This window comes from Sorex fumeus, unplaced genomic scaffold (genome assembly GCF_029834395.1).
Source record: "Sorex fumeus unplaced genomic scaffold, SorFum_2.1 ptg000044l, whole genome shotgun sequence".
NCBI classification, from domain to species: domain Eukaryota; kingdom Metazoa; phylum Chordata; class Mammalia; order Eulipotyphla; family Soricidae; genus Sorex; species Sorex fumeus.
Window position 1 is genome coordinate 60,194,510 of NW_026606101.1, and position 24,120 is coordinate 60,218,629.

A 24,120-nucleotide genomic window follows, 5' to 3' on the forward strand; every position below is an offset into this window, starting at 1 on the left:
TGAACAGCAAGGACAGTGGACCGCCCAGAGGGCCAGGGACCCTCTGAGGCCAGGCAGCAGAGCCCTGCTCTGCGCAGTTCTCCTTTGGGACAAGAGTGCCCTGTTGGAAGAGGGGGGCTCTGTGCTGGCCTCTGGTGGCCTGAGCTAGTAGGGGACAGCCTGGTGCAGACAGTCTGGCCCCTGCTTCCCAGACTCCCCGGCGTTTCCTAGGGTAGGGAACCCCACTCCGACTTCTCGAGAGTCCCCGCCTCAGCGGTCCCCAGAGTCCAGGGGCCAGGGTTGACGGCAGTGGGGTGCACGCACGATGCTCATCATTGTTTTTGCACACTACGTGGTCACAATTCCATATGCTGCTCAGGCAGGAAGAACGGAAAACAAAACACATTGACGGGCTAAGAAAGTAATAATTTTTATATGTAAAGAATAGACGATGGCCTCCACTACAATATCTGCTGCAGAGCTTAGACATACAGATGCATATTCTGATTACAGTCGGTAATAGGGCTTAACGTTTCTAACAGGCTCCAGAATATTTACTGAAAGAATAAATGGATGAATGAAGGGTGAGCCTCAGTTCATCTCTAACAGTTTGATGATACGTGTCTAATGAAACTGATGTCAGTAGCATACAAAATAAATGTGTGAATCATTTAGCACATGGTCGTAACACGAGTTCTTAATATCAGTCATCTTTGAAGTCTTAACAATGAACTATTTTTTCTCTTCCCTATCAAAAATTTTTGTTCTTATTAACAGCAAAGTAACTTTAAATGGCATCATTTAGATCCTGTCTTATGCCTCTTATGATTTTCTTTATGGCAGGCAGAGAACATTCTGAACTGTTTTTCATAGAGATACTGTGACTAACATAGAGAATGTTCTCTAAATACTGGCATTCATTAATGAGACCTTTTGCGACCCACCTCTAGAATATTCTTTTCCCTAAGAAGACTGAAACTCAGTCTGCAGAATTACTGCAGCTGTTGGGCCTGGAGAGATAGTACATCGGGTAAGATGCTTGCCTTGCAAGCAGCTGACCCTGGTTCGATCCCTGCCATCCTCTATAGTTCCTAAAGCATTGCCAGGAATAATTCCTGAGTGCAGATACAGGAGTAACCCCTGACAATCGCTGGGTGTGGCCCCAAAACCAAAAAGAAAAAAATTACAGCAGCTGTGTAAAGTGTTTAGAATGAAGCATGCCAAGTACCTGGTGCTTTGAGTTTTCTCTGTTCTCTGTTGAGATGTTTTCTGCTATTTTCAAGAAGGAGAAGATCCAGCAGATTAATATTTGCCATCAATAATCCTCTTTAGGGTTCATCTGGGTCAGATTTGAATCAGCCTAGAATGCCCCAGGCCACTTTATCTTTTCCGCTATCTCTTGCCATGAGGCACTGTGTTTAAGTTTATAAAGTAATCAACAGTTTCCTTGCAAACCAGACAAAATGGTCAAGGACAATAATTAGTGGCAGAGCACAGAGGCAGGGGGGGATGGGGGGATGTGGGTGGGGGCGATATTATCCATGGTGGTGGAAAATGGGCACTGGTGGAGGGATGGGTATCTGATCATTGTATAATTGAAACCAAAGCACAAAAAATTGTAAATCTACAACTGTAAAAAAAATAAAATAAAATAAAGGGAAAAAAATAATTAGTGGCAGAGCAAACAGAGGAACCTGAGGCTTACAGTTGTGTCACATGGGGGAAAGGTCCAAGGAGCAACTGAGATTTCAGAGCCTGACTTTAAAATCCTGACAAAATGGCAGAGCAAAGAGGCCCTTGAATTATTCCAGATAGGACTCCTAGAACTAAATCAGCTAAATACATAAAACAGACTGACCTAATAAACAGAACTATTCATTAGGAGGATCACTGCTGAGGAAGCAAAAGCACCGAAAAGATTGAAGAATTTCTTAACAGAAAAACTTCAGTGAGGAATTTTTTCGCTGTTAGGGCTGTACTTGAAGGATCACCAAGGTTGTCTGCACCCCCGAGATATTAGTCAATCTATTAGATACATTTCTGAAATTCCAAATGTGAATGTCTAGGAATGTTTTCTCTGGGAAATTTCTATGTCAATTTTGAAATTGATTATTTGTTTATCCATTCATTTTTTTTATCAACATATTCACCAAGTAGTTGGAAATACTCTGTGCGTGGCACTTAAGTGTCCAGGTGGTAGACTAGAGAAAGATGGATTTCAGGGGGAAGTGGGAAGGGGGAAGGGGGTGGAATTGGGGGAGAGGGGTGAGGGGCTTCCAGGTAAAGGAGGAGCATGTCAGAATAAACAGCGAGGGGGGAGGGTTGTTTGTGTTTCTTTTTTAACCACGCATGCATAACTGCTCTGCTCTCATTCAGATAAGCCCCTGCATAATCCTTGGCAAAGAAAGAGACCTGTGGCTTTCGGAACTCAGAAAGCGAAGTCGGGGGATTCTGCATGATCTACTTCACTGAACTGCAGAATTTTGAGGGAGCAAGCTTCCAGGGTATGGCCAAGTTTCTTGGCTGATTTGGATAGCCAAACTCTCCTTTTCCAAACATTTCTGCATTAGAAAGAAAAGCAGACTCAAGAAAGTCACAGCTCCTTGAACAGGGCATTCAGTTGCTGAGATTTGCCAATGGTTATAGAGTGTCACACACTATGTGGTGGTAGGGTCTGCCCATTAAAAGGGTAATAACAAGATTGCCATGTTTTGAGAAATTGCTTTCTGCAGGGAAAAGCTCTATTTTAGCAGTGCTGGAACCAGCTTCTGTACTTTAATGAAATATTTATACTGAGAAGCTCCATTTTACAAATGGCATAAAAGTCATTTTAGTTTTTTCACATTAGTCCTCCTCTGTGACCTGTCCCTGTCTTTCATTTCCTAAAGCATTTTCTAAAGAGAGGAGCAGCCTGCGAGCTAGGCTCTTGCAGGATTTCTGGCTGTGGATGTAATCTAAGCAGGGGCTTGCAGTCAGTTTGCCAGAGAGAAGGACCTGGAGCAACCCAAAGCTTGAGAAATCAGAAAGTAAAAAAACAGGGTGAAGGAGGGAGGCATTGGAGCAGAGGTGGTGAAACAACAAATTCTAGGAAGGATATCATCATGGAGACCAAGATGTAGGCTTACTGATGTCACTATAGGAATCTTTTCTATAACAAGACATTGGAGATAAGTGCTTTTACACTTTAAAAGGAGCAAGATACAAAGAACCACAGGTCTAAGAAATTCAATTTATTTTTAAAAAATGGAGAGAGGGGCTGGAGAGATAGCACAGCGGGTAGGGCGTTTGCCTTGCACGCGACCACCCGGGTTCGATTCCCAGCATCCCATATGGTCCCCTGAGCAGCTCCAGGAGTGACTCCTGAGTGCAGAGCCAGGAGTAACCCCTGTGCATTGCCAGGTGTGACCCAAAAAGCAAAATAAAAAAATGGAGAAAGAGAATTTTGCTCTCAAAGACTCGTTTAATTTTTATTAAATGTCCTACATAAACTCATATTTTTCAATAACTTTCCAAATTAAACTTAATACTAAGAACCACGACAATCTTACTGGCTTCTAGAAGAATGAATAAAGTTATTCTTCTACTCTATCCAACCATTCCTGCTCCTTTCCTCTACAATTGGACTGTTTTTCTAGGATTCAGGCTTTAAAAGGAGATGGGAAGCCTTGGCACACAAGCTTGATTTCTGACTTCTGCTTTCTGTAAGTCCTGAAAGGTAAATGAGTTGAGTCTCAAACTGTAGGATAACATTGATTTGTCCCAGGCCACAGAGGCCCTCCCGTTGATCATCGATTTGCTCGAGCGGGCCCAGTAACGTCTCCATTGGAGACTTTGTTGTTACTGTGTCTGGCATATCTAATACTCTCGGTAGCTTGCTGGGCTCTCCCAGAGGGGCAGAGGAATCGAACTCGGGTCAGCCATGTTGGCTGCGTGCAAGGCAGATGCCCTACCCGCTGTGCTATCGCTCCAGCCACAGAGAGCCTATATTTATTGAGTTACACCAATCACAGTGCTCCCGAGGCACTCCCATTTCTCTGTTTATCTTTATCCTCTTCTCTGAGCTCTGCTTCCCCAACTGGTCAATAACTTTATCCCCAAATCAGACTCTGTTGACTTATAAGGTCAGATCCTTCTAAGGACTCTGGATTTGTATTTGTAAGTGAAATATTGCTTCTCTTCTCCTTATGTCCTTTGCATAGTTGCTTTAGAGCAATGTCCTTTTTGTATAGACACAGGAAGATAGTTAATGCTATGCTTTTGTAACTTGGGAGTTAATTCCTAGAACCCCGAAAGCAGGGTCCCAACGAAAGGACTAGATGGACCCAGGGCAATCTGTGAGCTACCTTGGTATCGAAACGTGCTAGACCAAGCACCATAATATTTAACTATAAGTTAATAACACAGTCATGGACAAATTCAGTCATGATCCAAAGAGAAATAACTGAACATGGACCCTGCTTAGGGTTAGGAAGGGCTCATCTGGCTTGAGCACTCTAGACTGAGATTCATAGCGAGACGTCCAAAGGAGAGCCACTCTATAAGCTTAATGTATATCTTACTGTGTCCATACAAGATGACTAATATTATTAAGAAGTAGAATTATGATGAATGTTTAAATGGTTGTTGGACTAAGGAAAGGAGATACCCACCTCTAGATGGTATTTCACTCTTAGGTGGGTCATCTTGCTAGATGAGGATTTATCCTAGAAGAAGGACTATTTATCTGTCGATTGTATGACCACACCTATGTGTAATTGCTATCCCAACCCCTCATGATTTGGGATTATAACTAAGGCTGTAAGAGTGGGCAGAGGAGGAGAGTTGAAGGAGATAGAGGAGGAATAAGGGAGTGGGTGAGACTGGAAGGAGGCAGAGGGAGACGAGATTAGAATAAACTGCAACTGAGCACCAACCAGCCTGGCCCTCATTTCATCCTTCAACCACCTATTGCCATGGTCATTCGGGTAATGGGAAGTGGCCAAGACCACTGAACGCAGGCGGCAAGAGAGCGCCACAGCTTTGAATTCATTTTTTGAATACACATTGCACAACTGATCTGCTTCATTTCTCTCCATCCCAATAATGTCTCTTCTGAAATAATATCCACCAGGTAATAGCTTGGAGCTGTGCATCAATGGAAAATTACTCTCTTTTGCTATCACTTAGATTATTCCTTCTTGGTGCTAATCAGTATTGTTTCCCTCCATCCCCAATGGCATGACAAATGCTGCAAAGTAAATTTTCCCTGCAGACTCATCACAGTGAACTGATTATGTCTCTTCCCACCTGCATTTCTAAGGATGCCATATTGATAACTTGAAATCAGACCTGGCTGGAGTATAGAAACTGGTCAATTCTACTCACAAAAACAGTCTTTCCTGTGGTTTAACAGATAGTACAAAGGATAAGATACTTGTCCCCTATCCTGCCAATCCCACTTCAAATCCCTAGCAGCACATATAGTCCCCTGATCAATGCCAGGTATCACTCCAGAGCACAGAACCAGGGATAATCCCTGAGAATCACTGAGAATTGCTCCACCCCCCAAACAGAACACTGACCAATCAAACAAGATTATCAACAAGCTGCGCAGTCGATCTATCCCTTATTTAGGGGTGCCTACATCTCTACCAACAGAACAATTCCCTTTTACTTTCAAGAGACTAGAAAAAGAAATCATGAGTAGACTGGGCTGGTCAATTGTCTGAAGAGACAAGTGATATTTTTTTTTCTTTTTTTATTAGTGAAAAACCATGAGGTACAGTTATAGGCTTACAAATTTTGTGCTTGGGTTTCAGTTATACAATGATCAAGTGCCCATCCCTCTACCAGTGCCCGTCATCCATCCCCATGGGTCCCAGCATCCCCCCCCCCAACCCTCATCCCCCCCCCGTCCCATCCTGCCTCTGTGGCAGGGTATTCCCCCTAGAGACAAGTGATATTTTTAAAGGCCATTTTTTAAGGTTTACAACCAACATATTTCTCTTTCTGGATACAATTGTAAAAAGAATAATTTTCTTTATTTCCCTGTACTCCAAGTCATCATTCACACATAAAAAGACAACAGATGTATGTGCTTCCATTTTGTATCCTATCACTTTACTTAATGCATTTCTAGCAATTTTAGTGGAATTTTTAGAGCTTTTTATGTACATATATTTTCATGTCATTCTATGGTATAAGCAGCTGGTGGAATACTACTCTGCCATTAAAAATATTAAAACACATGCCCTTTGAAACAAATAAATGTATCTTGAGGTTACTGTGCTAAGTGAAATAAATACAGAAGTGAAAGACAATTATTGTGTGGTTTCACTCACATGTAGAATACGAATAGTCAAAGCAAACAAACTTATAAGAACTAACAAAATTTGCTCCTAGATTTAAAAACAAAAACAAAAGCAAAATAAAACTATGGTTATGACAGGAGGGAAAAAGAAGTCAGATGGGAAAGATAAGGAAAGTGGTCTTTTCAGTGATAAGATGACTACAGAAATTTGGTTATTAGGATATGCAGTTTTACACATATAGAGGTGCAAATTAAAGTCCTGAAATTCTATTATATTCTATGTCAATTACAAATCAATAAGAAAGTCCTATAAAGAAGACCACTTGACTAGATGAGGGTGAAGTATGGTGTTTTTCCATAGGGCTCTATTTCCACAGGGCCCACTTGGTCTCCAAACTGCCCTAGCATAGTCAGTAAGGCAGGGAATAGCTTTCCTTCAGGAATGAGTGAAGACAGGGCCACCGAACCTCCAAATTCTCCTACTCTCTTCCTGATGCCTGCTGGAAATTTCTGTCCAGGAAAAAGTAATCTCATCTGATATCTTGGTTTGCTTTAACTCTAAAGAATGAAAGCTATTTAATTTATACATTTTCCCTCAGCAGTTGACTACTAGAGACAACATCATATTTAGATTACACAGCTTTTTCTCAACAAATATGTTTGCATATTTCTTTCCCTTTTGCCTAAAAGTATGCCTTTAGTTTAAATTTTTTGTGCCAAAGGGCACACTTGGTGGTTCGTAGGGCTTACTCCTGACTCTGCACTCAAATATCACTCCTGTTAGGGCACAAGCCCCATATATGATATCCAGTATCAAATCTGGGAAGGCCACATTCAAGGCAAGCAATTCGGCTGTACTATCTCTCCAGACCACACATATATACATACATACATATTATATACATACATACAGATATATTATTGATGTATCAAGGTTTTATAATGTTACGTACATCATGTTAAAAAAAACTATAATTTGAGATTTGCATCCATTGCATCATGATAACTGTCAAGTCTAGTGTTCATCCTTCATTACACAATCGAATTATTTAACCCATTTAAATAACCACCAAAAAACCTCCCTCTAGTAACCACAAATTCTGTTCTATCTACAAGTCTGGTTTTCATTTGTTTTGTTTGTTCATTTGCTTTTTAAAAATCTTCCACTTATGAATAAAATCATGCAAAATATTTTCAAAAATCTGCTTTATTTCACTTATAATCATGCCCTTAAGTTCTATCACTATCCCTAAAATGGCAATATCTTATCGTTTTTATAACTGAGTAGTATTGCATTGCATGTGTATATCATATGTTCTTTATCTGTCCATCTACCTATGGAGATTTAGGTTGTTTCCATATCTTGGTTATTGACTTGAATGACTTTGCTCATTCAAGCTCATCCAAGAGAGCTCAAATCTGATAGGAAATTGATAACATAATTTAAACAATCATCAATGTTCAATATTTTTGATACCTTGGTCTTACGCTGAAAAAACAAGAGAAAGTGTTGGGGGGAAATATTCCATAGTTTACTTACTTTCTTTAACCTCCTAATAAATATCCAATAAAATAAAATATGCCTATATGTTTATAATTAGATTATGTCCTCAGTATTTGGAAGACTATACTCTTTGTCTTGCTTATTAGATTGTCAAGTTCTTTATTGTGTAGACAAGATTTAAATTTAATTATGTATGATGTTTATTAAAGCTTGGCATTTAATAAATAAGGATAAATGTGAGGTGGCTACAGAGATGGAAAATCTTTCCTGTGGAAATGGTTTCCTAGGCAGAATATATCTTAATTTATCAACTAAATTTCCTAAATGCCCTAGATCAATCCTGTAAATGTGTGTGCCTAATACTATTAAACCGATATATTTTAATGACTTTGAAAACTTTTATGTATTTTAATGCAGTAAGCATTACATCTGAAATTTTATATATTAATACTACTTCTAAGACTTTGTACAATAGTATTATAATCCAGTTGCTCAGTTCATTTGTCATGCTGTTCAGGCAGAGAAAAACTTAAAAATGCTAACAGAAAAGTCATTCTCAGTCTCAGTGTGCCTGCAAATTGTGAAGAGATTCACTGAGAAGGAAGAATTTCTTCTTCTACTACCACTCCTAGCTCCCATTTTCAAGATCATAATTGTGGGAGTAGAGTCCAAATATCTTATTTTAGGGATGGAGAGATAGTTGAGGCATTAAGACGTTTGCCTTACATAGTAAGGCCACTCTGGTTCTGGTTCAATTCTTCACACCACATATGGTCCCTTGAATGCCACCAGAAATGACTCCTGAGCACAGATCCAGAAGTATGCCTTGAGCACCACCAAGTGTGACCCAAGAAAATAAAAATAAATAAATATATAAAAATTAAAAACAAGTACCCAAAATGCACAAATAAATATCAGAAGAGAGCAACGTGCTGTACAGGTGCTTCCTCACCCTGTGCCAAGATGACTCAATCTGGGGTACCTTAGAGTGGGGAGGGCAGGTGAACCTACCTCCTGCTCCAACAGAGAGCCAGCAGCTGAAAATGTCCAGAGCCCAATCACTGCCATGCTTATTGCCATGCTCATCTTCACAGGCTCAGGACAAGCCCTCATGCGTGAGAATAAATTCTCTGATAAACCCAGGTATGCGGGTTTTGTGACTGAACTTTTCAAGTTCACAAAGAGTCGAGAATGTGCACTCTTCTCCCATCTCCATGTGCTTCCGAGTGTCTGGCAGTCATGCCCATGAACTGCCTCTGAGAGCCGTATAATTTCATTAATGGTCATGATCCAGAGACTCACAAACAAATCTTGGAAGACAGCAATACCCTGCAGAGATGCCTCCAGACCCCCAAATCACCATCTAGTTGAACAAAAATTAATTCCAGCTCTATCATCATATTTAAAATTTTAGAATTCCTGGAGTGTTTGCCTGCAAAATACTTTATGCCACTGATGTGCCAAGAGTAGCACACCACATGTGATGGGGTACAAAGAAGAAGGCAAAATATCTTGACCAACCCCCACGCCACTGGCCGAACAAGTGAAAACAGAGATAGACAAATGGGACTATCTTAAACTTGAGAAGCTTCTGCACCTCAAAAGAAACAATGACCAAAATACAAAGACAGTCTGCAGAATGGGAAAGTATGTTCGCCGAATACACATCTGACAAGGGGATGATATCAAGGATATACAAAGTACTGGTTGAACTCCACAAGAAGAAAACATCCAACCCCATCAAAAAATGGGGTGACGAAATGAACAGAAACTTTCTCAAAGAAGAAATCTGAATGGCTAAAAGGCACATGAGAAAATGCTCTACATCATTAATCATCCGGGAGATTCAGATCAAAACAACAATGAGATATCATCTCACACCACAGAGACTGGCCCACATTCAAAAGAACAAAAGCAACCGATGCTGGCACGGATGTGACGAGAAAGGGAACCTCCTTCACTGCTGGTGGGAATGCCAACTGGTTCAGCCCTTTTGGAAAACAGTATGGACGATTCTCAAAAAGTTAGAAATTGAGCTACCATTTGACCCAACAATACCACTCCTGGGAATAAACCCCAGAGAGGCAAAAAAGTATAGTCGAAGTGACATCTGCACGTGTTTGTTCATTGCAGCACTGTTTACAATAGCCAGAATCTGGAAAAAAACCTGAGTGCCCGAGAACGGACGACTGGTTAAAGAAACTTTGGTACATCTACACAATGGAGTACTATGTTGCTGTTAGAAAAGATGAAGTCATGAAATTTACATACAAGTGGTACTACATGGAAAGCATCATGCTAAGCAAAATGAGTCAGAAAGAGAGGGATAGACATAGAAAGATTGCATTCATCTGGGGAACATAAAGTAACAAAATGGGAGACTAACGCCCAGGAGTGGCTGAGATTAGTACCAGGAGGTTTACTCTATGGTTTGGAGGCCAGTCACACATGCTAGGGGAAAGGGCAGTTCAGATAGAGAAGTGAGTACCAAATAAAGGATGTTGGGAGGGTCCTCCCAAGATGGGAGATGCATGCTGAAAGTAGACTATAGACCGAACATGATTGCCACTCAATGCCTCTTTTGCAAACCACAGCACCCAAAAGGAGAGAGAGAACAAAAGGGGATGCCCTGTCACAGAGGCAGGGTGAGATGGGGGGGGGGGGCAGGGAGGGATACTGGGACCTGTGGTGGTGGAAAATGGGCACTGATGGAGGGATGGGTACTTAATCATTGTATAACTGAAACCCAAGCACAAAAATTTGTAAGTCTACAACTGTACCTCTTGGTTTGTCACTAATAAAAATTTTTTAAAAATCTTGACCGAATATATATATATATATATATATATATATATATACAAGGCTCAACCTTTAATAACATGTTAGAGATCTCATACAGGGGCTTTATGGCTCCAAGGTGAGATACAACAATTTTCACACACTTTCCTCTAAGGAAAAAATTTTGGATCATTTTTAGCAGATTATTTATAACTAGCAATATAAAATAAATTATTTAACATCTGCCTTTGGGGCATGCTTGGGTGGTGGTGGTAAAATTCAAAGTAATGGTGGCAGGAAGGTGTAATGTTTATGGGATTTGTGTTGAAAGATTGATTGTGAACAACTTTATAAAAATAAAATTTTTTAAAAATTAAAAAATGAATATCCAAAATATTAATTTAATTCCACAGTTTAGCTTGAAAATTGGTATTCCTGCTGACTAAAGAACAGCAGATAGTCAATGTCTCTAAAACTGAGTAGTAATAAAAGTGATTATTAAGTTCTAGGAAAGATATGTGATAGATTTCCTTTCAGATCCATCAGGATTCACCATTTCAAGTTACAGATTATGGAAAGCAGGGTCTTTGGATCACTGTGACTTAATTAGCAACATAATCATCTAATTCATGTGCATCAGTGAATGAATTCTCGTAAGTATACCATTATTCTCCCACTAGTTAGTGATAAAGTTATGACAGTGACTTAATCTTTTTTTTTATCCTTATATTCCTTGTACCTTGCAAAGTGCATGTCATCGAGGCATCGAGTTAAGATATCATGAATGTATTTATTTATTCCACAAACTTCTACTAAGCTCTTACCATGAATCAGGCTTGATCTTAGGTAATATAAACCTGGTAGAAATGGCAGAATTGGTTGACCAAACAAAACACTCATTTTCAGGGCTACTATCCATAGTGAAATGCAATCATCATGCTGCTTTTTATGTCTCACAGAGGATTTGGAAGTTAAGAAAATGATATTTATGAAATGACTCAGACTTCTTGAGGGGAAAATAAAAAAAGGCAATACATAAAAGACATTCTACAATCCTGAGAGTGAGGATCAAATGTTATTTGACTGTATTTGTTCTTTTAGTCTTTTCTTTTTGATAAGCATGCCCAAGACTGGAGCAATGTGGCATCTCTGTGATGCCTGTAAGTGAGCGGCTTTATATGAAGTCAGCGAAGCATTATGCTGACAGTTCACTGATCATTAGCTCTTTGAAATTTCAATTTTGTGCCAGTGGAGTTCCCTCTCAGGGAGTGCCACAAACCCTACCTGATCTCTTGTTCTTCACTGGTCAGACCCAATCCGAAAGTGTGATGTATGTCATAACAAGAATTGCTGTCCTCCAGCGACCTAGGATATGATCAGGACAAGAACCACACATGAGTGCATATTTCTCAACAAATCAGTGTTCGTCCCTGTACCCTAATGGAGTGGTGAGAAAAAAAAAGTAGACTTACCCAACTTTCTGAAACCTTTTTTCCAAGTTGTCCCAAGCATACCTGATTTTCTGCACTTGTATGCATCGCAGCTGCAATGACAAATGTTACAGGTGTCATTCACAAAGAAAAGCTCTTCAGCGTCAGTAAGTCATTTAATTAAAGTTCCCAGATAGCACTCACTCTCCCTAATATCATGCTATAACTGGGAGCCTGGCAGTATAATAATAAAAATCCTCAGCTATAACACAGTCTTCTTTTTGTTTTTTTTTTTTTTTTAGCAACAAAAGATATCATAATCTAGCACTCTTATCACTTACTTTTAGTTCTGGCTTCAGTACAGCTCGATTTATGACAGAGTGGCTGTCTGCCACCAGGAAATCTTCCGGGTTCTTGCTTATAGGGAACTTCAATGTGGATAAGTAGAGGGAGATCACCTTCTTCCTAATATATCTTTGAAATTCATCCTAAAAAAGACAGTGCTGTTCATAAAATTCTAAGAATGTATTAAATAAGGTACTCCATCAACCAAAGCTCTGCCAAGTGCTATGTCAGTAATTCTCAAGATGTGGACCAAAGACCAGAGAATTGGACTTATCTTGAAACTTGTTTGAAGCGCAAAATCTCACTCTACTCAAAATCTACTGAACCAGAAATTTTGGTTATTTAACCAGTACTCTGTGCTTTAAAAAAAAATACAGGGAATTCTAATTTGCACTCAGAATTGAGACCCACTATGCCAGATAATTATGAGGAAAACATACTTTTTCAGGATTATTTTATAGTTAGAAGAGAGTGTCAGACTACCTAGATATTTAAAACATCTCATTTATTCTGGTGATGGGTATAGTAATGGAATGATGTATGCATGAAAAGTATAATTCCCAACATTATGTACTTAGTACTTCATTTAAAGGACTAAAAATATTTTTTTTAAATAGCAATATGCTAACTTTCTCTGAAATATGTATTTTTTAAAAATTGGCCAATCATGGGACTGGAGCTATAGCACAGTGGGTAGAGCATTTGCCTTGCACATGGCCAACCTGAGTTCGATTCCCAGCGTCCCATATAGTCTTCTGAGCACCACCAGGGGTAATTCCTGAGTGCAGAGCCAGGAGTAACCCCTGTGTATCACCGGATGTGACCCAAAAAGCAAAAAAAAAAATTGGCCAACCATTCCCATATTACTCTTTTAAGATTTTTAACATGAACATCCATCATTCATTCATCATCATTATGTTTAGAAGCACTGATAAATTAACCTGGTGTGGTAGAAGTTTCCCCAGGCTGACAGCGAGGAAACATCCTTCATCCCCAAATCAAAATAATATGTAGGGTTGTTCTGCAATCTTCTATTTTAGAATAAGGAAACTCCTTATAAAATCTACCCTCTGTAATACCAATCAGTCATTATCTGTGGAGCAGAGAAGGGCACGCACCGTTGTTCTCAGTAGAACAGTGTCTGCTTCTTGCAAGGAGCATGGGATGCAGTGAGCCCACACCCGCCACTGGGGTTTCCAGTAGAACACCAGCATAAGGAGCCCACATGTCAGCACAGAAGCTACCAGGCAGAAGGCTCTGCGGAGATTCTGAGTCTGGTAGCCAAACACCTCCTAGAGAGTAAATAAAAGAGGACATACTTTTACTATTTCACATTAACATATCATTTTGTTCCAAGAAACACAAACTTCAGAAGCAGGCATTGAGTTTGGAGAGAAAACTGGTTTTGGCTGATTGAACCAGACTGATTGCTCACAGCAATAAAACAAAGACTCATTGTACAATTTTGGTACATAGTATTAAGGAGAGGAGAAGACTCGCCTGTAATCTTTTTCATTTTTCCCCAGTCCCAGAACTTCAACCCAGGATACAAGGGAAGTACTCTACCACTGAAACACATTGCTGAGCCATTGCTTTATAGACTTTTGGGGTTCGCCTCAGATTTTTATAAAATATCTTATGTATTAGGCTAGATGCCAAAAGTAAATAAAGGACCAAATGTGATAGCCTCTCAGTATCTCTATTGAAAACCATAATTCCCCAAAGTAGAGAGAGAGTATGGGGGAAATTGTCTGCCATAGAGGCAGGAGGAAGGTTGGGATGGCAAGGAATACTGGGGATATTGGTGATGGAAAATGTGCATTGGTGGAGGGATGGGTATTCGATCATTGTATGACTGAAACTCAAACATGAAAGCTTTGTAACTATACCTCAGGGTGATTCAATTAAAAAAAACAAAACTCTTAAATAAATTTACTGGTGCCGCAGTGATAGTACAGCAGGTAGGGCTTTTACCTTGCACATGGCCAACCTGGGCTCGATTCCCAGTATCCCGTATGATCCCCCAAGCACCACCAGGAGTAATTCCTGAATGCAGAACCAGGAGTAACCCCTGAGCATCGCTGGGTGTGACCCAAAAAGCAAAAATAAATAAAAAAATTGAAGAAATCATGAAATTCTGATTGATGATTCATACTTACATACTGGGATTTATTGAAATTCAGTTTTATTTTATAATAATATGATTGAGAACAATTTAAAGTATAAGCAAACTCGTGCTTCTGAAATAGCACTGTAGCTCTGTCCTCCCGTTGTTCATCGATTTGTTCGAGCAAGTCCAGTAACATCTCCATCATGAGACTTGTTGTAATTGTGTTTGGCATATTGAATACGTCACGGGTAGCTTGCTAGGCTTTGCCCTGCAGGAACTTACCGGGCTCTCCGAGAGGGGCAGAGGAATCAAACACTGCGCAGCCGGACCAGCTGGGCCAGCTGCATACAAAGCAAACACCCTACCTCTGTGCTATCATTTATAAAATAGTAGGGTATATAAATTAAGAAATTATACCTGTGAACATGAAAGATTTTTGAAAGATAGCTTACAAGCATCTAACCTGAGAATAACAGCTAAAGTAGTTCACTTTTAGAATAAGGTAGTTAATATTTGTAATTGTAGGATCAGTCGCTTGAAAAGTGTTCTTTTCCAAAATGTTCAGAGGAGGTTTGGCACCTTGGTATGTTTAATCAGAGTCCTGTGTGTTCCCATGAGTGAATGATAGTCCTAATGAATGCAGATTACCTAGATTACAGTCCTCTTCAGAAAGAGCTATTTTATTGAATAAGCCTGTCTTCAGTCAGGGCAAGTATCAAAAGACAAGATTTTGTCATTAAAATCATTCTCTTTTCTCCATGTAAGACCCCTTCTTCTCTCTCCAGGAATCCTCAAATTCTATTCCACTCCTTCACATAAGAGATAAATCGTTGTTTCTGGAGTGATAGCACAGCAGGTAGGGCATTTGCCTTGCATATGGCCAACCCAGGTTCAATTCCCAGCATCCCATATGGTCCGCCAGGAGTAATTCTTGAGTGCATGAGCCAGGAGTAACCCCTGTGCATCGCCAGATGTGACCGCCCCACCAAAAAAAAAAGAGAGATAAATCTTTGGTCTGTCCTATTTACTTTAGAAATGACCATTACACAAATTCTCCATAGGCAAGTGATTCAGTTGGGACTTCCCCACCCCCACCCCCCGCAACCTATCTGATGCTGGTTTTGTTGTTTGTTTGCTTGTTTGTTTTTCATCTGTCCCACTAGAGAAGGACCCAGATTTATCCCTTCCCAGTCTGAGATGCCACCATGAACTGAGTAAAGCTGGAGCTATGGTTTCAGGAGAGGAAAAAATATAGTTAAACAACCAGATTTGTTTACTTCAAGCCAACGTCTAGAGCCCATTTTCTATAATGAAATTTCACAGCATTGCATTCTAAATTTCACAAACTGAATTTTTACTGTATTTGGAAGACTCAGAGGAATAATGATTATTAATGCCACTGTTACTCTTGCTTCAAATTCAGCTGTTATTTTGTGTTATTGTTTTCCCCATGGCGCTGAACTCCTGTGTCTAAATCGCGGTGCTGCACTAGCAATAAATTAAGTTTTTGCTGGGTTTCTACAGCACTTTTAACCCTGGAATCTCCTAGATTTTATACTACCAAAGATCATGATATAACAAATCTGCTGACTTAATTTCTTCAAAAATGGTTTTATCTTCATCTGGTTCTTTTCATAAAAACTTTTGAATATAGAACTTTGTGGCAGATAAAGACTTTAATAACAGCTATTGAAAGTCATCCTGAAGCAGAATGAAAAGGTCATACACAGGTCTACGTTTGGTTCTACCACTACTAGTTATCAGTTATATGGTCTTAGGTAAATCCAGTTCTCCTTTAGGGAAAAATTGAGTTTACATCTCAAAAAAAAATTGTAATGCATATCTCCACAAAGATCCCAAGCTTATTTAGTTTACCATCCCCTTTTCAAAAAAAATAAAAATTACTGGGGGTATGGTGCCGTCAGCAGGTCAATCTGCACCTGTGAGGCAAGTGCATCAGCAGCCTGATGGCACGTTCAGGCCTTCAGATACCCAAAATTGCTGCTGTGCCTTTGGCCAGACCCCAAAAACTTGGGACAAAGTTTACCAAGAAAGTAAATGGCCAAAAGTTAGGTATGTGGGAAACACACCCACAAACCACCTCCAGCTCAGCTATATAATAGGAGGCATGGCCTCTCTGGTTCCTGATCGAACTGCTTAACAGCCATGATCCCAGAGGCTCAAAAACAAATCTCGGAACCCAAAAGCTTTTGGCAGAAATGCGTCCTGTTCCTGCAGTAAATTACTGGCGCTGGGCCACTCCAGGTGGGAATAGGTTTCGTGCCTTGACCTGTTCCTTGTGGCAGCCTGGTGACCGTCATCCTCCAGAGGCCACAGGACAGTCAGGTTTGGGCCTGCAGTGATGAGACACGCGGGGTCTCACCAGATGGGAGTGGAACCGGCCCTTTCCTCCCCATTCCAGCGAGACCTCGAGTCACCACCTACAAACAGCCTCTCTGGCTCCTGATCAAGCTGATTAAAGGCCATGACCCCAGAGACTCAGAAACAAATCTCAAAACCCAGTGGCTTTTGGCAGAAATGTATCTGGACCGCATACACGGCCATGGCTCCAGAGGCAAAAGGACTTAATCCAGAGCCTGGAAGCTTGTGGCAGAAAAGTGAATGAACCATGCATTAACCTACAGCACCATGCCTTACCGGGAGGGAAAGGGTGTCGCTCCCTTTCGCCATTCTCCCCCTGGCAGCAAGGTGGCCACCTCCTCAGAGCTTATAGGAAAGCCAGGTATGAGCCGGCGGTGATGAGGCAACTGTAGTCTCATGGGAAGGGGGGTGGTACCAGCTCATCCTTCACTCCCTACTGAGGTCCTGAGTTACCACCCACGAGCAGCTCTCTGGCACAGCCATAACACCAGACGCACAGAAACCAATCTCGTAATTATCTGGCTCTTTGCAGAAATCCAAAATTGCGTGACCACAATAGCGGCCGTGCAACATTATATGACTCTCATAACCAGCTATAGAAAACAAACTATTTCACAATGCCTCTTCAGCAATTCTGATTGTTGGGGGGGGGGGGGGAATTCTAAACAATAATGGTGCATCTTTTGTTGAAATGATGAATGTAATCAATGTAGAGAAGAGTTAAGTAGAAAACATCTGCCTCACAGGCATTGGGTGGGATGGAAGGGGGAGTATATTGGGGTTCTTGGTGGTGAAATGTGAGTACTGGTGAAGGGAGGGGTGTTTGATCACTGTATGACCGAGACTTAAACCTGAAAGCTTAGTAATTTTTCCCACAGTGATTCAATAAATAAATATAAGATGAAAAATAAATAAATAAATAAAGCTATGAAAAAAAGTAAGGTAGAGTTCATGCCCAATTCAATCAGCTAACCAGTGGCTGAATAAATAGCAGTACTCCTACATAAAAAATATAATAAAATAAATAATAATAAAAAATAATTTAAAAATTACTGTATCTCTCTAGAAATCTATTTTGCTATAAGCAGATAGAGAGAAAGCACCCACTCCCTAATTTTACAGTATTACTACCCCCAGGATTACTCCAGAGTAGCATGGGGGTGGAGGTGGGGAGGAAATCACCCACGATGGGAAAGACTGCTGGAATACTTGTGATCCAGTGGGATAATCTGTAAGCACATTTCAAGGCAATCACAAATCTGAAACCCTTACACTACTTCTCAGGTTAACTGCGTGGGGGAAAAGGTGTTCATCGAGCTCAGTAATGCAGAAACTCTGCTGTGATATTCTTCATATAAGGCTAAGTGCAACTTAGAAATGTGTTTTCTGCTGTTAAGTATATTTGGGGCTTGGTTTCCTTTCTCATCTCTTTCACAAGCTCATTTTTATTTTTTTCTGTGGATTATAGTTTTATTGGACATCAGGAGCTACTCCCAGCTCAGTGTGCTGTGGATCTTGTGTTGGTAGGGATCTACCCCGGGCCTTCTGCCTATAAAAGTACACACTCATCCCATTGATCTTTCTAGCCCCAACGTGGATGAGTCTTCAGGGCATTATACTAATCGGAATTAGAGAATGAAAAAGACAGCATTATTATAATTATATGTGAAATCACTGTTACTGTCACTGTCCTCCCATTGTTCATCGATTTGCTCGAGCGGACCCAGTAATGTCTCCATTGCGAGACTTTGTTGTTACTGTGTTCAGCATATCGAATACGCCACGAGTTGCTTGCCAGGCTTTGCCGTGCAGGCAAGATACTCTCGGTAGCTTGCCGGGCTCTTTAAAAGGCGCAGAGGAATCAAACACGGCTCTGCCGGGCCAGCTGGGCCAGCCGCGTACAAAGCAAGTGCCCTACCGCTGTGCTATCGCTCCAGCCCATATGTAAAATATATATTTAAAATTTTAAAAGCATTACTAAGATACATAGTCGAGATTAGTGATGATTACCAGAAGCAGGGCACGGGTAACCCAAGAAAGCAAAATGGGTGACACAGGTCAAGCAGTGCCGACGTCCAAAGCAAATGAAAACCTCATGGAGCTGTAATGTACATCATGTGACTGAAGCAAATTCTGTATAACATAGCTAATGGTTTCTGTAAGCACATTTCAAGGCAATTACAAATCTGAAATCCTTCCACTACTTCTCAGGTTAACTATATGGGGGAAAGGTGTTCATTGAGCTCAGTAAGGTTGCTAAGAAGGTTGCTAAAAGACTAATATTTATTTTTCATTCTGGGGACACATTTGACAGTACTCCAGGCTTACTCCAGATTCTGCACACAGGGAATCACTTCTGGCAGTGCTTTGAGAACTACACATAGTGCCAAGAATCTAACCAGGGTCAGTCACCTGCAAGACAAGTTCCTTACCCCTCACTAGACCATAAGAGTAATTATAAAACTACAAACAATTCTGTAGCTATACACACAGATGCATATTAGCTAGTCTAACTATGGTCATTTCACAGTATTAAAGCACTATGCTATACATATGAAATTAATATAACATTTTATGTCAAAGTACCATCACTAAAATATTTTAACAAAAATACCCTCTGTGACCCACTGTCCTCCCGTTGTTCATCGATTTGCTTGAGCAGGCCCAGTAACGTCTCCATTTTAAGACTTGTTGTTACTGCGTTTGGCATATTGAATACGTCACGGGTAGCTTGCCAGGCTTTTGCTGTGAGGGCGAGATACTCTCGGTAGCTTGCCGGGCTCTTGCAGTGGTAGGGCATTTGCCTTGCGTGCAGCCAGCCCGGCCGAGCCGGGTTCAATTCCTCTGCCCCTCTCAGAGACTCTGACAAAAATACCCTTATATTTAAAAAATTAAAATTCTGATGTATACAATAATATGTATGATTTTCACAAAAATTATACTGGAAAATGAGATATCATAAACCAGGACACTATTTTATTTATATGAAGTTCCAAAATGAACAACAACAACAAAACCCTTCTACTGATAGTAGTCATTGAACTATATACTTGAGATCTATAAACTTAAAGTGCACTTTAGAACATCACTGTATATATGATTATAAACAGTTTTAGTCTGTTTATTAGACTCTGTTCCAAGTAACTGGGAGTTACTTTAATTATTTTAATGTAGATAGACTGAGAAATAAAAATAGCAGGAAAATTTGAGAAGTGAATTAAAAAGAAAAGAGTTAGGGAAGGGACTTCTATGAGAAAAGGGAGGTTTGGAGATATGGAAAGTCTATCTGTCTCCTTGTTAAATATTGGGGAGTTCTGACTTCATCTGAGCAAAGGTAAATCATCTCCCTAATGAACTTACTATTTTAGAAGAGACTTCATTGAAAGACATATTTATTTATGTGGAAGTCATGTTCTCAAATATAAGTATAACTTATTTTCCCCTGTTTAAAGGAAGGTAGGAAAGAAGGAGAAAAAGCAGGGAGGCAGGGAGGGAAGGAGGGAGAGAGGGAGGGAGGGAGAGAAGAAGGGAGGGAGAGATTTGTGACTGTAAGAGAAACTTACAGAAATGTATAGCCCTTGAACAAGGAATAGAAATAGTCTTATTGCTTTTTTGTTATATTGACATTAAAAATCTTAGTCAAATTTCTTTCTCCATTGTTTGCTAAGTTTTCCCAGATTATTCCCAGTTATATGACTAGGTATGGGGCTTGAGGTTTTGTCTAATGGAAACAAGACATTTTGGCTGACATTGTTTTAATCAAATCAACTCTCTTGTTGGTTTGCCAATGTTGGTGTGATGAGAGTTTAACACCGTGTATGTTTTTATTTCAGTCAATTAATCTAAAGCACAATTTGATTGATCCAAATTATTGTTTTTCTGAGTCAGTGTCACTCATATTTGTCCTAAATATTTATATAACTTTGGCAAAAATCTACTGAGAAAATTCAAGTAGAGAGGGGGTGGGAGTCATACTTACATCAAAGAGAAGAAGGGAAACAAAAATCAGGGGTCATGTAAATGTAGATAATGAGAATAGTGAGGATCCCAATCTCTAAACCATTCTGCTAAATTTCTGATTGTAAATTTTGCCCCATCCTGCCTATGTGACCTCAGTGTTTAACTTTACTAAGTCTCCATTTCTATTTCTATACTTGGAGAATCTTACTAACACAGACCAAGAAAAATTGTGGAGATTGCCTGAAAACAGTAAGGTCTGGTTAATGTTGGCAGGAGATTGAGATTAGGTTCAGTCAAAGAAAGAGAAAGGGAATTAAGTCTATTTTCAGTTGTGATATACATAGGTTATTAACAGGTTGCTGCATAAAGTGAGAAACCCAGACTTGATACCACCTATTATTAGTTGAGTAGACTAGCACAGAGGCTGAGTTCATCTTTTCATGAACTTGAACTGCATTCTTCCTAAACTTTGATGCTCCTCCAAGGTTTTGTTCCCACTACAATTCTGTATTCCCCTCACCCAGGAAAGTGAATCTTTTCCAGTCCAGAATACAGAGGAAGTGCCTGGAATCGGAGTAGCAGTGAAATGTGCAAATGCCACTGGACAGAGGACATGCTAAAGGTATAATTCAGAGTCCTATCTGGATCTGTCAGAAGGTTCTGTTTTTTGTGTTTTTTTTTTATATCTACCTGCCCTCTTACCCCCAAGACACTCTTACTTCAGCTCTTTGCTCCATTATTTACCAGGTAATATGAACTGAGTAAATGACTTAAAATTCACTGAACTCTAGAATCCTTGAATGAGAAACTAAACTGGTTCTAAAACACAACAAACAGAAGCCAGTGTTGCAATAAAATAAATAATTAAATAAATAAATAAAATATCCGAGGGTATGGCATGAGAATGTTATAAATCAGACCATACTTCTACCACTTAACTTCTACCACTTAACCAGATACACCCATCTTGGGCTTTCTCCTGGACTACTGCAGTTTTCTCCTCCATAAATAAAAGCAAGAACAATGACTGTTCTAGGGTTTCTCTGGGAAGCTAATGAAATAATTCCCACAAGGCACTTAACACAGTTCGAAACCATATGAATCACTCAACAGGTGTTGAGTCAATATTGTCTTACAGTATTAATATTATAAATGTTAACAGAACCTTAGTAGGATTACAATTAATTAACCACACAGACTCATTGTGAAATGATTTAACCATGCAATAGTCAGAATCTAAAGTGCTTTGCTAACACTATAAATTGTGTTTCTCAAAGTAATTGATCCAGTACTTTATTTTTTTTTATTTTTATTAGTAAAACACCATGATTATCCAGTACTTAAATGGAATTTTTGATTTTTCTCCACAGAACACAACTTGTCACAACTGAAATCAAATATTGATCAAAAATGAAAATCACTCACTTCTTAATAAGATGAAATTCAGTAAAACCTTGAGGATAAACACCAAATTGATTCAAAGATCAACTAAATATATTAACTATATATAGTAAGCACACATACATGCACACCATGCTTTACTTTGAGCTAAATTGTGTGAAAGTGATGGTCTTTGATTATTATGTAATGTGACCTTGCATACATAAATAAGCATCAGGTGCTAGTTCATGGAGATCAAATAAGGGCATTACTAGTAAGTAAATGGAACTCTTAAAATTGCTTTCCTATCTTTTCTTCATAGATAATGTTAGAGTAACCAGTAGCAATGAAAATGAGATTAGCCACATTTTCAGGATAGGACAGTTACTAGTCAACTTCATCTAAACCTGGATTCTTCGTAAATTCCCTTTTAGTGGGGTCCTCTTCAGTTTTTATGGAACTGTCTGGGTGGGACCACTGCCTGATTTAAATTGTTCTAAATTACATTGGAGGAAGGGTATTATATATAATATTCTATGTTGGTTTTGTAAATATTTTATTTTTATGTACACCTTCCATCTGTTTATCCCTCCAAAATATTCATTGCAGACACAGCATGCATAGAAGCAATAGTGTTTGATTCAAATCCTTTGGAATGGGTGTTTTAGGTTGCAGTTCATAACATTCTCTTATAAATAAGATATTCACAGCACAAATCATAAATTTAATAGTCAAGCAAGACATAATATAGACATTTACTACAAGTATCTTCTGCGAAATGCAATGTCAGTCTCTTCCATGATGCATTAGGTTTTCTGTACGTACATGTTCCAATAGCTCTCAAAATGGTTCCTATTTCTGTGTAGTTTGCAAACTTTTAGAGAAATTTTAGTTGTCAAACTAATTCTCTTGCCTTTAAAGTGTCTAAAAATCCATGACACCTTATCATTTTTTAAAAACAGTACCAACAAAAAAACAAGGCTGGAGCGATAGCACAGCGGGTAAGGCGTCTGCCTTGCACGCAGCCAACATGGCTGACCCGAGTTCGATTCCTCCGCCCCTCTCGGAGAGCCCGGCAAGCTACCGAGAGTATTCCATATGTCAGACACAGTAACAACAAAGTCTCCAATGGAGACGTTACTGGGCCCACTCGAGCAAATCGATGATCAACGGGAGGGCCTTTACTTTACTTTTACTTTTACCAACAAAAAACATAACACTGAGTTTCTGTTCATTATTCACAATCACCTTTTTTGTCTTTACCTGAACATACCAAATTGTGTTCCTTAATGTGTTAGATGGGAAAGCATTCTAAAAACTCTGTTCTTATCTCTAACTCAGCCAAGTCTCAAGGTTCTTTTCTTTAATGCTGAATTAATAATGTGACTAGTTAATGGATCCTAATAGTTTTGTCATTGTTCCGCAACCTTGTGTTAGCGGCTTGTTCTGTAGCTGTCGTCATCTTTGTTCATTAGCACAAGTTATTGAGCACTGCCTTTTGAGTGTCTTAAATCATTTTCATTTATGTTTGCATTTGACAGTAAGAACTTATTTTGTTTTTTCAGCAGGGGAGTGGACTCCCACCCAGAGCTCAGGGGACCAAGGGGTCACTCCTGGAAATACACAAGGCCAGATGGCACAATACTTAAAATAACCAATTCAGTGCTTCTCCACAGGCAGTTCTGGGAGCAGATAGAGCAAATTATCAGTACTGGGGGTTTCTAGGAATATTTCTTGAGGTGTTCAAGGGGCCCCAGGGTCCCAACTTATGGCCAATTATGTATCCCTGAATGCTAAGCTATTTCCTTGGCTGTAAAGATGTATCATCCTTTGAGATCCTACTTAAGAAGTACCACTTAATCCCCACTACAACCCTACCAAACAGGTATTATTATTATGTATTAAAACAGCTATTAATCATATTTATAAATGACTTTATGGGTAAAAGATGTTCAAAATAATT

The 24,120-nt window shown here is 39.6% G+C and overlaps 1 protein-coding gene across 1 annotated transcript in view; it reads right to left on the reverse strand.

The window, feature by feature from the left end:
• Positions 1-24,120, reverse strand: part of ATP13A5 (ATPase 13A5) — a 138,838-nt gene that overhangs the window by 106,263 nt on the left and 8,455 nt on the right. The window contains exons 2-5 of the mRNA XM_056121960.1: positions 13,444-13,617; positions 12,322-12,468; positions 12,023-12,093; positions 11,835-11,915 (exon numbers count right to left, since the gene is read on the reverse strand). Of these exons, the coding sequence (XP_055977935.1) occupies positions 11,835-11,915; positions 12,023-12,093; positions 12,322-12,468; positions 13,444-13,617 (473 nt within the window). The remainder of the gene's footprint in view (positions 1-11,834; positions 11,916-12,022; positions 12,094-12,321; positions 12,469-13,443; positions 13,618-24,120) is intronic.